Source organism: Scyliorhinus canicula, chromosome 5, assembly GCF_902713615.1.
Source record: "Scyliorhinus canicula chromosome 5, sScyCan1.1, whole genome shotgun sequence".
Lineage (NCBI taxonomy): Eukaryota > Metazoa > Chordata > Chondrichthyes > Carcharhiniformes > Scyliorhinidae > Scyliorhinus > Scyliorhinus canicula.
In genome coordinates, this window is record NC_052150.1 from 156,579,279 (window position 1) to 156,595,140 (window position 15,862).

General features: G+C 43.4%; 1 protein-coding gene and 1 long non-coding RNA gene across 3 annotated transcripts in view; one reads left to right on the forward strand and one right to left on the reverse strand.

Moving 5' to 3' along the window:
* dnah5l (dynein, axonemal, heavy chain 5 like) overlaps nucleotides 1-9,108 on the forward strand; it is a 493,661-nt gene extending 484,553 nt beyond the window's left edge. Inside the window, exon 77 of one of the 2 annotated variants that reach the window (XM_038797876.1) lies at nucleotides 8,103-9,108. In XM_038797876.1, coding sequence (XP_038653804.1) covers nucleotides 8,103-8,321 — 219 coding nt within the window. In that variant the 3' untranslated portion in view covers nucleotides 8,322-9,108. The remainder of the gene's footprint in view (nucleotides 1-8,102) is intronic. The other variant, XM_038797875.1, reaches the window with a different exon arrangement.
* LOC119966353 overlaps nucleotides 5,134-15,862 on the reverse strand; it is a 37,252-nt gene continuing 26,523 nt past the window's right edge. Inside the window, exon 3 of the long non-coding RNA XR_005460736.1 lies at nucleotides 5,134-5,191. This is a non-coding gene — a long non-coding RNA (uncharacterized LOC119966353). The remainder of the gene's footprint in view (nucleotides 5,192-15,862) is intronic.

Consider the following 15,862-nt stretch of genomic DNA (forward strand, 5'->3'; position numbering starts at 1 on the left):
ATGGCAATGGAAGTTCTCTGCTGGTGTGGGTGAGGGCTAAGTGGGAGGAGGGGAAGCAGGGATACATTCTGGATGAGGATGTGTGGAATGAATCCCTTACATAAGGTGAATTCCACCTCCTACTGTGCACAACTCAGCCTAACTCACCTTCAGGTGGCATTTAGTGCTCACCTAACTAAGGCTAGGATGAGTGGGTTCTTTGCGGGAGTGGAGGACAAGTGTGAGCGGGGCTTTCATGGGCCATTAACCACACCCACATGTCGTGGTCGTGTCCAAGGATGGTAAGCTTTTGGGTCTCCTTCTTTAGCATCATGTCAGCGATTCTTAACATTGATCTGGAGCCTTGTCCGTTGGTGATCATTTTCGGGGTGTCGGACTCGCTGCTGAGGCTGCGAACTGGGGTGAAGGCGGACGTTCTTGCCTTTGCCAATGATAGCCCAGAGGCAAGTTCTGCTGGTATGAAGATCTGCTGATCCGCCCAATGTCTCAGCCTGGTTGGGTGACATCATGGAATTTCTATATCTGGAAAATGTCAAATACACCGTTAGGAGTCGGTAGAGGGGTTCTACCTGGGAGGGCGGCCATTCATCTCATACTTTAAAGAGTTAACCACCATCAGCTGCTAGAAGCGGGGGAGGGAAGTGAGGTGGTTATTATTATCATTGGGGGTAGTTAATTCCTGTTGGCTGGTGAGAGTTATAAGATCGGTTGGGGGTTTTTGTTGGGGTTTTTAAAAAATATCTGTTATAAAGATACTACTATGGTTGGAGACATTTTGTGGGCTTTTTAAGTTGCTGTTGTGTTTGTTATCAATTAAAATTTTTAAATAAAATTGTTTAAAAACAGCTGCTGCCTGTCATGCTAAACACTTACAGGACAAAGTCCTTTTCTTGGTTCTTCACCCCCCTCCTTCCCCTTGCAAACAAGCTTTCACCTGGATGGTTTGTTCTTGCACATTCTGGGACGTATTTTGTCAGCCCACGAAGGAGGCTACGGTATCGATATAATGCTGATGGCAGGTAGGGGGAGAATGCCCATTGTCTTCCACCCACATGTCATTTATCAGCAGAGAGGAAGGTGAAGGATAGAATTGCCACATAGAAGCCAATTTAAACACATAAATTAACAATTAAGGGCCTTCTCCCACTGATGTTGGTATTTTACCATGGTGGATGGGCTATCATCATGTGGGGAGATCTCTGCATGAACTTTGGTAGCTTCCCTGGGGGCATGTTTGGGAAAGGGATGGTGGGAGGCACCTAATTGGGCACCTTGTGGCCCATAGAGAAGCCCCTCAGCGCCAATGACCGCCCCAACCTCCACTCTCGCTAAGCAATACCCTGCCTCTTTGCCAGAGCCTACCTGACAGGCCTGACAATCCCAGATCTCACTGCTATGTCCTCTCATCTATGATGTGGAGATGCCGGCGTTGGACTGGGGTGAGCACAGTAAGAAGTCTTACAACATCAGGTTAAAGTCCAACAGGTTTGTTTCAAACATTAGCTTTCGGAGCACTGCTCCTTCCTCAGGCGAATGACCGAGGAAGGAGCAGTGCTCCGAAAGCTAGTGTTTGAAACAAACCTGTTGGACTTTAACCTGGTGTTGTCAGACTTCTTACTGTCCTCTCATCTAGGCACAGTCCCAGCAGTGGCCGTCACACCCAGAGGAACAGTTGGGACTGCTGTGCAGCTGGCCGTCTGATTGGCTGCCACCTTTTGGAGTTTATTAAAGAAACGCAAGCTCTGAAGGTAACCAATTAGAAGCCAGCTGAGTCAAAATGCTGCCCTCAGCTTTGGGACTAATTGTCGGGGTATTCCACAGCCACGATTAAATGCCAGCCTCTGTGTGAGAGGTTCATTGATGTGCAACTTGCATGGAGATAAGGAGCTTTTAGAGCCTGGTGTATTTCTCATTCTTTTGGAAAAAACTTTGAGCAACAAATAAAAACACCATGGGGGCAAAGTTTGTCTACGTCTGTCGTGTGAATTGGTTGATAGGCAATTGGTAGTTTCTTTTACACCTCACCCAATATTCTCTCCTTCAATTAACTTTGCCTGTTTTTGTTGCCATGTTTTGGGAATACTTCTGTAAACTTGAGCATGTTACTCGACAAACATCTGTCCTCTTTTTCCATCTTCACAGCGAAGCTGACTTGTAAAAGCAAATTATACCAGGAGATTAGAACAGGAAGACAATTAAGGAAGGGCTCCATAAAATACCTCCTTCAATGCCAATTTACAATCCACCTCAGGAAGTACCAAAGCATCTAACCACTAGTTATGTTTGGCAAGATAATGTGAAACTAATGCTAACGATTGATTTGTCAGTGTCGATAGAACCATAGAAAAGTTACAGCACAGAAGGAGGCCATTTGGCCCATCTTGTCCATGCCAGCCCGAGGACATGCAGGTGCCCTTTCTAATCCCACCTTTCTGTATCTGGTCCATAGCCCTGTAGCAATTAGGGTCTCTGCTTCCACCACCAACTCAGGCAGCAAATTCCAGACACCCACTACCCTCTGTGTAAAAATGTTCTTCCTCATGTCCCCTCTACACCTTTTGCCACTTATCTTGAATCTATGTCCCTAGTTCTAGAATTCACTGCTAAGGGAAACAATTTTATCCTGTCCACTCTATCTCTTCCCCTCATAATTTTTCACATCTCAATTAAGTCATCTCTCAGCCTTTGTTGTTCCAAAGAAAATAACTCCGACCTATCCAATTTCTCCTCGTAGCTACACTTTTCTAGGCCTGGCAACATTCTTGCAGAACTGCACACACTACTCCAGTTGTGGCCTCACCAGTGTTTTATACAATTCCAACATTATATACTTACTTATATATTCCATACCTCTGCCAATGAATGAGAACACACCATATTCCTTCTTTACAAACTTGTCGACTTGAACTGCAGCTTTTAGGGACCTGTGTACTTGCACACCAAGATCTCTCACTTCATCTACCCCTCTTAGTATATTCCCATTTATTGTGGTAGAATTCCCACTGGTAGAATTTAGTACTTCTGGTAGTGCACAATGAAAACAAAAATTGCTGCCACTTATCTGGCACCAGTAGAAAATCTCCAGAAAAAAGTGGCATTAAAACAACAACTCAATTTATTGACCTATAAATGTTCTGTTCCCTTTCCTTTGGTGCTTTATATTTTATGCATGCTACGTCGTAATCTTGTGTTGATTGTAGCCGCTTCCTAGTGGTAGGAATTGAATATGATGCCTGGCTGCTGGATGTCAGTGGCTATTTCTTGGGATTGGGATAGCTCCATTCCTCCTTGTGCTCAGTCACCATATCTGATGTCACAGTTACTGGCTGGTCCTGCCTACTTTACAACACATTTTTTCAACTTTGCAAGAAAGTTGGGCATCGTGACAGTACACCTTCATTCATATTTATGCCAGCTGTGCTCCAAACATGTTGACTGATTTGTGTTTGAGTAAACCTCTGGGCAGAAGAGGCTGGTGTCAACCTGTGTTATGGTCGTATCAAAGCTGATATCAAAGCCCCAAAATCTAGGACTTGGCTCCTCACTCTGCAACTGGATCCTCGACTTTCTGACCCATTGAACACAATCAGTAAGGATAAACAACAACACCTCCTCCACGATAGTCCTCAATACCGGGGCACAGCAAGGCTGTGTACTTAGCCCCCTACTATACTCCCTATACTCGCACGGCTGCATGGAAAAATTTGACTCCAACTCCATCTACAAGTTTGCTGACGACACAACCGTAGTGGGTCAGATCTCGAACAATGACGGGAGGGAGATAGGGAACCTTTTGGAGTGGTGTAACAACAATAATCTCTCCGTCAATGCCAGCAAAACTAAAGAGCTGGTCATTGGCTTCAGGAAGCAAAGTATCGTACACACCCTAGTCTTCATCTATGATGCCGAGGTGGAGATGGTTGCCAGATTCAAATTCCTAGGTGTGCACATCACCAACAATCTGTCCTGCTCCACCCACACGATGCTACGACCAAGAAAACACAACAGCGTCTAGACCTTCTCAGGAAACTAAGGAAATTCAGCATGTCCACATTGACTCTTACCAACTTTTACAGATGCACCATAGAAAGCACCCAATCTGGTTGCATCACAGCCTGGTATGGCAACTGCTCAGCCCAAGACCGTAATAAATTACAGTCATGAACACTGCCCAGTCCATCACGTGAACTCGCCTCCCATCCACTGACTCTGTCGACACCTCCCGCTGCCTTGGGAAAGCGGGCTGCATAATGTAACAACATCAACATTCTGGAGGGAAACTCAAATACTGTTGCACACACTTCCTGATGGAACACAGTTCTGTTAAACGGTTATATGACTGCACATATGCATGTGATGGATTTCTCCACGTTTGCTATCACACCTTTCAAGGCCCATTGTCGTCTCAGATTACTGTAATTAAATGTTTGTGATGGGATGGCAAGTTTTGTTAATGTCTGAATTTCCCAGCGCTCCCCTCAGGGCAGGATCCCATGTGGCGGCGCTGGCGAGCCACTGAAATCTCTATTCACATCAGCAGGATAGGGAGGTCCCACCAGTAGAACATAGAACAGTACAGCACAGAACAGGCCCTTCGGCCCTCAATGTTGTGCCGAGCCATGATCACCCTACTCAAACCCACATATCCACCCTATACCCGTAACCCAACAACCCCCCCTTAACCTTACTTTTATTAGGACACTACGGGCAATTTAGCATGGCCAATCCACCTAACCTGCACATCTTTGGACTGTGGGAGGAAACCGGAGCACCCGGAGGAAACCCACGCACACAGGGGGAGGACGTGCAGACTCCACATAGACAGTGACCCAGCTGGGAATCGAACCTGGGACCCTGGAGCTGTGAAGCATTTATGCTAACCACCATGCTACCCTGCTGCCCAGTGTGCTGTCCTGCTGTCCAGTGTGAGGGACTGGAAAATCCCGGTGCTGGGTTTCAGCAGGAGGGGAGAAGGCATGAAGGATTACCCTCTAATCACCATGTTCGGTGTATGAGAGTAGAGTCCCACAGAAATTCAGGGTGATGAGTGAATGTTACAGACTGAAAGCAAAGATGTAGGGAAAGAAGGAAGAATGATGGTTCCCTGTACCTCGGGTGCACCTGCAGGCTGGTGTGAATGGTTGTCTCGAATCAAGAATCAGCTATTCAGTGGGTGGTTATCCAGATCATCCTGTGGAAAAGAAGAGAACTATTCATACGGAAAAGAAGAGAACTAATCATATACCTGCATCACATGCACACATCTTCACAGTGGAGCAATATTCATTTCATTTCATTTCATTTTTCATTTTCATTTCATTTCATTAGGTGATATAAGGATAAATCTGAAGAAACAACAAAGCTCTTTTATTAAAAAGCATAATATTGTGGACGCTGGAAATCTGAAAGGAAAACATAAAGTGCTGGAAGTACCCAGCTAGTTGGCATTTTGTGGAGAGAAACAGAGTTAATGGGCATGGTTTACCGGTCGCATCCTGCCGGAATCGGGACGGGACGCTGCGGGTAACTGCTGCGAGAGGCCTCTTCCAGAATTCCAGGACAGTTGTGATGTCCCAAGAGATCTAACGAGACATTGTGATTCTATCGGTTATGCCGAGGGGACCCCGGCTGGATGCCATTTGGTACTAATCCACAAAAACGTAGACCAGGCGGAACAGTACCTGGGGGGGGGGGGGGGGGGGTCTACCAGCCCATTGGAGACCCCTGAGTGGTCGAGGTCAGGGCAGGATGGCACTTTGCTCTCCCCTGGCACCCGTGCACTACCAGGCTGGTACCTTGGCACAGCAACCCTGGTACTGCCAAGGCCAGTGCCAGGTTTCCATGGTAGCACAGCCAATGGTCGGGGCCTGAAGGGGCCCATGCCCATGAAATGGGTTTGAAGGGTGGGGGGCATGAAGGGGCCGCAGAAAGGTGGGGGCTAAAGGGTGGGGGTACTGAAAGGGGGCATGGGGAGGCCTGAAAAGGGGGAGCCCTCAATGACCCCCATAGCAGGGTATCCTCACTTGGGGGGGGGAGTGGGGGGATAACCCCCATGTGTGTAAGGGGTGACATTTACCATGGGTGGGCTGTGGGGAAACATCAAGCTCACTTAGAGATCGAAACATGCCCTCCAATGAAAGGTCATCTCAATGTGAAACACGTCCCCACAGATATTTTCTTATTAGAACTGATTCACAAGTTTGTGTGCTACCTCGCTGATCCAAACTTGCGGTTCTCTGGAATCACTAACAACTATCATTGCTATATGTTATAAATGTGTGCTTCAGTAGTGCTTTGGAATATGCTAGTAAGTAGCATCTTTATTTTCCTTCTTTCTATTGATTTCAACTGACTAGAAAGAAAGTGCAGAACATCAGAAAGAATATTTGTGAGATAGTGTTGGACTAACCTAGTCACCTCTTTGGTTTAATCACTAATATAGATTTTGTGCTGACTGAATATACATACTGCAGAATTCTCTCAGATCATTTTCAATTTTTATTTTTTGAAAAGCGATTCACTTCCTGTAATTTTTATTTAATATTGATATAATCAAGAGGAATGAATTGCAAGGAAGAATATAGGAGACTAATGCATTTCAAGAGCAAGACTTAACAGATGGAGGTGAAACCACAAATCAATGAAAGAGAATAAACCTATTTTTGTGCAAATGCCTAGGCCAGAAATTAGATAACGCCGCACCCATTATAAAAGAAAAACTGTTAACAAAGCGCCCAATGCGCTGTGCGTATTTGTAGACATGGCACCTGCAAAGAGGCATCAAAGGCCCACATAATGGCATTAGGCTCTTTACACATGCAGAAAAAGAGCCTTATGCCTGCTTAATGCCTCCTTTACCAAATTTATTTTTCCTGCTCATCGAAGACTGGTGTAAAAATTTGTTTGGCTCAAAAATGATTTTAAAAAGTCATAACGTTTCAATGTAAAACAATCATTACACCGCACCTGGAATACTGTGTGCAGATCGAGGTTTCTCATTGTAGGAGAAATGTAATAGTCCTAGAAAAAAGTGCATGAAGGGTTTCCTCTGGGTGCTCTGGTTTCCTCCCAAAAGTCCCGAAGACGTGCTGTTAGGTGAATTGGACATTCTGAATTCTCCCTCTCTGTACCGGAACAGGCGCCGGAGTGCAGCCATTTGGGTATTTTCACAGTAACTTCATTACAGTGTTAATGTAAGCCTACTTGTGACAATAATAAAGATTACAAAAAAAAAAGATTGGCCAGTAAGAACGAGCAATAATAGGGTAAATAACAAAGCCGTGATGGAGAAACTAAGACAAAAGCCAAATACAGCGGGATGTTAGGAAACAAACAAAAACAGAAAATGCTGGAAATACTCAGCAGGGCAGGCAGCACCTGCGGAGAGAGGAACAGGGTTACAGTTTGATGAAAGGTCACCATCAATCTGAAACAGTAAGTTTTTTTTCTCTTCATAGATGCTGCCTGCTGACATGCTGAGTATTTTCAGCATTCTCTGTTTTAAGTACGGTATTTTCTCTCTCACACGGAGATTTAGAGATGTATTCAGAATGGCAAAAACGATAAAGGGAATAAACTAGGGATTTATTCAATCCCAGTCACACCAAAAATTAAGCTGGTGTCTATGCCAATCTTACTGATGGCAACTTAACACCCGAGTTTCTGATGGAGCTCTTTAGTGGAATGTAAACCTTAGCATAAAACAAGCACAAATGCAGCACCTCCAATTGGGGTGACAGAGATTGTGATGGCATCTGATTATCTTTCATCACATGCTCCTTTTTCTTTTTTTTTAAGTTGAGGTTTGGGCTTTATTCTCATGTGTAGCTGCAGTAATACTAACAGTCAATGTAATGGTTTTCATTATTCAGCAATAAATTGCGACTGCTTACTTATGCTTATCTAATAATTACCAAACTATTCAAGCCTCCACTCGCACAGTTAAGGATTATGCTAATTACGATATGCCCATTCGGCAATGCATGATTGAATATACCTTTATTTATTTTATTTACCACATCACAGTTGAAGGTACTACTCGAAATTTTGTATTTGTTTGCTGACTCCATTTAATTGTCTGTTATTTCCAACTGTTTTTGCAGGTATTGTTCACATTGCTTCCAGTAGTTCATGTGTATGCAATCAGCGCTACTGCACCTCCTGATTCAAAAAAACAGCAGGGGGCAGTGTACTCATGTCCTGTCTACAAGAAACCCAGGCGGACTGATTTGACGTACATCTTTGCTCTCTATCTGAAAACAATACAGCTTCCTGATCATTGGACCCTGCGTGGAGTGGCTTTACTCTGTGACTGCAAATAAACACATGATTAGATACAGAAAAATGAGCGTTAGAATATTGTTGTGCTTAGGAAGACATGAAATTACATTCTAATTTGCCTAGTTGTGTAGTTGCACAGTTTTGTGACATGTGTTTGCCAGATAATGTATGCAGTATTCAAATGGGAGAGATTGGACACAGCGGGGTGGATTTTAACATTTATCCTCGGAGCAGTGGTGGATCAGCTCAACTTGTTGATGCTCTGCCTCATTTTCATTTCTGAACATGCAAACATTTAGGGACAGCAAAAGACCCGTTGATCTGCCCAACCTATTCCACAAAATCAGGCAACTAATTCACATTATCCATTTTCCAATCATCAGCCGAGCTAAAAATTTATGCTTGTGACATTTTTTAAAATTTAGAGTAACAATTCTTCTTTTTCCAATTAAGAGACAATTTAGCGTGGCCCCAACCCTGCACATCTTTTTGGGTTGTGGGGGTGAGACCCACGCAGACAAGGGGAGAACATGCAAACTCCGGACAGACAGTGACCCGGGGCCGGGATTGAACCTGGGTCCACGGCACCATGAGGTTGTGACATTTTAAAGATTGTTTTTTTTAAAAGAACACTAATTGCCTCCAATTACGAACTGTCCATTTGTATTTTGTCCTAGTTCACAAATCAGAAAATTAAACATGCTAAAACTGAGGTATTTGATTTTCCATGTGGTTAAATGCTTAGTTACAATTACTGTAGATATCATGCAACAGTTGGAAAAACATATAATGTGCTTTAACCTAAGCAATTAAACTTAATTTTGAATACATTTTGTTGCATTTATTATTCATTTAATTATGTTACGGGCCAGGGTTTAGAGAACCCCAAAGTGTATCCTGGATTTCACCTGACCTATAACTTTTAATAGATTGTGGTATGGGGTACACACGTGTCATATAGGTGTGGTACAGCAGAAATGGAAAATAATTTTTTAAAGCAAAGCAATGTTTATTCTATGAACTCAAGTTAACCTTTTTAAAACATACAGTGAAAATCCTAGCAACCATTAATTCAAATACAACCCCACAAAGAGTACAACACTAAGTAATCCTTAATAACTTCCCAAACAACATCCAGAAGACAGAAGAAACACCTTTCAACAAAAGCACATTAGGTTTACATTCACTACTGAGAACATTTATAATTCTGAATTCACTAAATCATCAAGAGATAGTCTTTTGATGGCAGAAAGAACAGCAGTACACCTGCTTGGTCTGGCTTCAGCTACAACACTGAAAACAAAATCAAAACACACCCTGCAGCCTGCTCAAAAATGAAATTAAAAAGCTGACAGACAGCCCAGCTCCACCCACTCTCTGACATCACTGCAGTAGTAAACCCCCATTTCTTAAAGATACTTCCACTACAGATATTTATATACACACCTGTTTATAAACACTCATTTCTTAAAGGTACTCTCACATGACACCTACCCCCAAGAAAAAAAAATAAACTATCAAATTCAAGATGGTTTCATTTTTCACCTTTTCACCATTCTTTAAGAAATGCACATAGTATATATACATTTTCGTTTCAAAAACAACACACACAAACAGGTATAATAATATAGTCCATTTTTGTTCTTCTTCCTCCAACTGAAATCCTTCTCGATTGAAAGTCTCTTTGAACAAGAAGGTCCTTACACGATCCGTCCTTTTCTCTATGCCTCAGTATTTCTCTTTAAAGCCAGATACTTTAGTTCAACACAGGGGCATTGGTTATCACAGCTTTCAGGCAATCAAATGCCCGTTGAAACTCCGCTGTCCATTGAAATTTTCGACGTTTCTTCAGCAAGTCCATCAGTGGAGCAATCACGCGACAAAACATTTGCACAAATGTTCGATCAAATCCACTCATGCCAAGAAATCGCATTATTTCCCTTTGTCTTGAGGGTATTGGAAACTCCTCAAGGAAAGTGACTTGGGCTTTTCCAAATTCACTTTTGGCTAGGTTTATCATCAAACCCGCCTTCTGAAGTCGATTGAGTAATTCCATCAGATGTTTTAAATGTTCTTTCCATGTCTGGCTGAAAAGGACCAGATTGTCGTTTATACCGCACAATTGGGTAATTCTGAAACAACTTTGTTAGTTAACCGTTGAAATGTGGCTGGGGTGTTTTTCATGCCAAATGGCATAACTGAATTGGTATGTACCATCTGGAGTCACAAAAGCTGAAATCTCCTTCGCCCTTTCGGATAAAGATACCACCAGTAACCTTTAAGTAAATCCAGTTTAGAAATAAAGCTGTCCCACTTTCTCAATGCAATCCTCCAAACATGGGATAGAATAAGAGTCCGTTCTTGTAACTGCATTAACCTTTCTATAGTCCACACACAACTGTTGGGTACTGTCTGGTTCAGGCACTATCACTATGGGTGAACTCCATTGGCTGCAACCCACTCCAATTATGGCATTTTAAAGCATACTTTCAATCTCTTTGTTAACCTGTGCCAATTTTAAAGGGTTAAGTCTGTATGAATGTTGTTTGATTGGAACAGCATTTCTCACATCTACATCCTCATTTTCCAATTTAATTTGAGAATATGTCAAATTCACAATCATCTGGATTTGGTTTGTCACTTTGAGTTAGAATCATTAAATCCTCCTCATCCCTAATTGCAAACAGTACGAAGGGAATTCCTTTATCCCAATCCTCTGGATAATCTTGACAATAAGCCCTCAACATTGTCTTTAATGTCTGATGCCACCTTTCTAACACTCCCTGCGATTCTGGATGGTACGCAGTTGATTTAAATTGTTTTATTCCTAAGCTATCCATAACTTCTTTGAATAACCTTGAGGTAAAATTCGTTCCTTGATCTGATTGTATTTCTGTGGGTAGTCCATATCTAACAAATATTTTAAGTAACTCCTCAACAATCTTTTTTGCTGTAATATTACGTACTGGAATGGCCTCTGGCAACCTCGTGAACACATCCATTATAGTCAAAAGATATTGATTCCCACTTTTTGTTTTAGGAAGCGGTCCTATGCAATCAATTAGGACCCTTGTAAAAGGTTCCTAAAATGCTGGAATGGGTATTAAGGGCGCTGGTTTTATCACTGCTTGAGGTTTCTCTATAACTTGACATGTGTGACATGATTGACAAAATGTAACTACATCTTTATCATGACCAGGTCAATAAAAATGTTTTTGTATTTTAGCTTGAGTTTTCCTTATTCCCAAATGGCCTCCCACTGGTACTTCATGTGCAACTTGCAACACCTCCTTTCTATACCCTACCGGCAATGCTACTTGATGAACTTCTGCCCACTTTTCATCTGCCTACATATGTAAAGGTCTCCATTTTCTCATCAAGACATCACTTTTACGGTAATAACTCTCTGGTATACACTCAGATTCCTCTTCGTGTATGCTTTCTGATACATCCATTTCATTTCTATGGGCGGTATTCTCCGCTCCCGATAAAAATCGGGATAGCCGTCGTGAAATCGGCCGAGCTTCACGACGGCCTTGGGGCCCGCGCCCCGCACCTAATTCACCCCCCACCCGGGGGGATAGGAGTGGGTCCCTGTCGTTCCCGGTCGCGACCTCGTTGCGCCGGAAATGACGCAGAAACGCCGCTTTTCTGATGTCATCCGCACGCGCGGATGACATCAGTGCGCAGACGGCACGAACCCGCGCATGCACGGTGCCGTCTTTGTCCTCCGCCACCCAGCAAGACATGGAGGCTTGATCTTGCTGGGCGGCAGAGAGGAAAGACTGCGTCCATTTTGGACGCTGGCCCGACGATCAGTGGGCACCGATCGCGGGCCTGTCCCCTCCCAAGCACAGTCGCGGTGCTCCCGTCCAAATCGGGCCCCTAGATGCCCCAAACGGGCATCTGGCGCCTGTTTCACGATGGCAACGACCAGGTGTGGTTGCTGCCGTGGTGAAACGGGAGTGAAGGGCCGGCCGCTCGGCCCATCGGCTCGGAGAATCGCCGTTCGCCGTAAAAAACGGCGAGCGGCGATTTTTCCAAGCCGGGGGGGGGGGGGGGGAATAGCTGGGGGCACCAGGGGGGCGTACAAAATGTCGGGAGGCCCTCCCACGATTCTCCCACACCACGTGGGGAGTGGAGAATTCCGCCCTATGTCTTTTTGTTGTAACTCCGCCAATTTTCCTGAACTACAAATATACACCTCATCCTTCACCTGTTCTTGTTCTTTTCCAACCATCCGATCAAAAATCGTTTTGGATAATTGCACTTCAACTTCATCTTCACTCTTTGATTTCTCCTCTTGTCTTAACCTGTGACTTTGCGACCTTGTTACTACACAATCCGTAAAAATCCCAGGATATTCGTCGTTCAACACTTCAGTTGTCTGAATTTCCACTGGCTTATCAACCACAGTAGGCATCACTCCCACCTGCGATCCAGCTACATCATTACCCAAGATAAACTGTATTCCTGGACAAAATAGTTTCTCTATTACTCCTACTACCACTTCACCACTCTCCACTGGACTTTCCAACCTTACCTTGTATAATTGAACACTACTCCTCACACCCTGAATTCCACATATTACCACCTTTTCTGGCAACATTCTTCCCAAACTACATAACTCCTCTTCTCTTACCATTAAAGATTGACTAGCTCCCGTATCTCTTAAAATTGTGACTTCTTTACCTGTGCCTCCTGATACACATGAGTAAACTTTACCAACACAAGTAAATTCTTTAAAGACATCTGGCACCTTCTTATCAATCACCTCTTGATCAGGCTGTACAATCTTTTGCACCTCCTTCACTTCACTTGGACTTTCCTTTACCACTTTAACAAACCCCACTGTCTTATCCTGTTTAACCACATCAGCCTTCCCAGTGCTGTGACTTTACATGGCCTAGTTTATTACAGTGAAAACATTTGAAACCTTTCATGTCTCTTCCACCCTCCTGGATTTCTTTTTTAATCTGAGGTACACTCTCATTATCTCCCATCAGATCACCTTTACTTTTACACTTGAGTATTTCTCATGTCCCCAGTTTCTATCCCTCACAGGCTGAAACTGATGTTGGAAACCAAACTTTGATTTATGAACTAATTCATAATCATCTGCCATTTTGGCTGCTGATCTCGCAGTTTTAACCCTCTGTTCTTACACATGAGTTCTCACTACATCAGGAATTGAATTTTTTAACTCCTCCAAAAGTATAATTTCTCTGAGAGCTTCATAGGTTTGGTCGATTTTCAAAGCCCTTATCCACCTATCAAAATTACTCTGTGTGATCCTTTCAAACTCCATGTATGTTTGACCAAATTTTTTCCTTAAATTTCTAAACCTTTGTCTGTAGGCTCCAGGCACTGGTTCATATGCACCTAAGATGGATTTTTTCACCTCCTCATACATCCCAGATATCTCCTCCGGTAGTGATGCAAACACTTCACTAGCCCAACCTATCAGCTTTGTTTGAATCAGTAATACCCACATGTCCTGTGTCCATTTCATTGTTTACCTACCTTCTCATATGAAATGAAAAAGGCTTCCACTTTCTTCTCGTCAAACCTTGGCAATGCTTGTACATATTTAAATAGATCCCCACCAAGTCTTCGACTATGATGCTCTTTTTCACTATCCTCATCACTATCATCCAACTGTACGTTTCCCTTTATGCTTGCCAATTTTAACTGACTGTCATGTTTCATGGCCATTTTCTGAAGTTCAAATTCTCTCTCTTTATCTTTTTCCCTGATCTGTACCTCCCTTTCTCTTTCTTTTTCCTCTCTATCTCTTTCGATTTCAAGCTGGTTTACTTCTTTCTCATGTTCCATTTGTTTAATTTGCAACTGAATTTTTGCCATTTCCAATGAATCAAACTGTATCTCAGGCAACTTTAAATGCTTAGCCACCACCATAATTACCTCATCCTTTCGCATTTTGTCAGGTACTGTTAACTGCAATGATTTTGCCAAATCTAACAGTCTGCTTTTAATCTCTGTCCATAAGGTACTGCGTGTGAGCGTCTCCACCCGCAAAAACGTCCGAGCCTCTGAAAGAGCCATTGTCCAGAACACACTCCCCACTTAAACTAGAATACCACACCTGAAAAGCAACCACAATATGCTCAACCCTCCAGTCTTTAAGTTACTAAGCCAATCCAATAGATAGACTTTTATCCCCCTCGAGCCCCGAATTTGTTATGGGCCAGGGTTTAGAGAACCCCAAAGTGTATCATGGAGTTCACCTAACCCACAACTTTTAATAGATTGTCATATGGGGAGCACACGGTCCACTCTACAGGTGTGGCACAGCAGAAATCGAAAAAGTATTTTTTAAAGCAAAGCAATGTTTATTCTATGGACTCAAGTTAACCTTTTTAAAATATACAGTGAACATCTTAGCAACCATTAATTCAAATACAACCCCCCAAAGAAGACAACACTAAGTAACCCTTAACTTCCCAAACAACATCCAGAAGACAGAAGAAACATCTTTCAACAGAAGCACATTAGGTTTACATTCACTACTGAGAGCATTTATAATTCCGAATTCACCAAATGATCAAAGATAGACTTTTGATGGCAAAGAGAACAGCAGTACACCTGCTTGGTCTGGCTTCAGCTCCAACACTGAAAACGAAACCAAAACACATCCTGCAGCCTGTTCAAAAACAAAATAAAAAAGCTGACAGACAGCCCAGCTCCACCGACTCTCTGGCATCACTGCAGTAATAAACACCCATTTCTTAAAGGTACTCCCACTGCAGATATTTATATACACACCCATTTATAAACACCCATTTCTTAAAGGTACTCTCACATGACAATTAGCACAGTGTGAATTATAAACCCTGTTTTAGGATAATAACAGAAAATACATGGGGCCTAACCTTTGATGTTCTTCCAGTGTACTTCAGTTAGACTCTGTTAAATTGCCGCAAATTTGGTATACACCAAATGCCTGCTTACTGTCACTTTGTTAACTGCCATTCCACTTTAGCACCGGTCTACAATAGAGTGCAGGCCCTCTTGTCTGATCTGGACAGTGGCATTTTGATGTGTAGGCAACAAGGTTCTCAAGGTAGCAAAGCTGTTGTTTTCTCAAGCAGCCTTTAAAGATAAAGATCCTTTATTGTCACAAGTAGGCATACATTAACACTGCAATGAATTTACTGTGAAAAGCCCGTCTTTGCCATATTCCGGTGCCTGTTTGGGAACCTGTGCTGCTGGCCTTGTTCTGCATCACAAACCAGCTGTCTAGCCCACTGAGCTAAATCAGCCCCTTTTGGGTGAAAAGCCCCCCACGACGGGTCGGAGAATAGCGGGAGGGCCTTCCCGACATTTTTCCCGACCTCCTGCTATTCTCCCCCCCCCCCCCCCCCCCCCCCCACGGCCGCCCCACGACACGAATCGCTGCTCGCCGTTTTTTACGGCGAGCAGCGATTCTCCCCTATCCGATGGGCCGATTTCCCAGGCCTTTACGGCCGTTTTCACGAACTCCAACACACCTGCTCTCACAGTTCGTGAAAACGGCCGCAAAGTGCCGTTCTCGAGAACCATGACACCGATTGGCACGGCC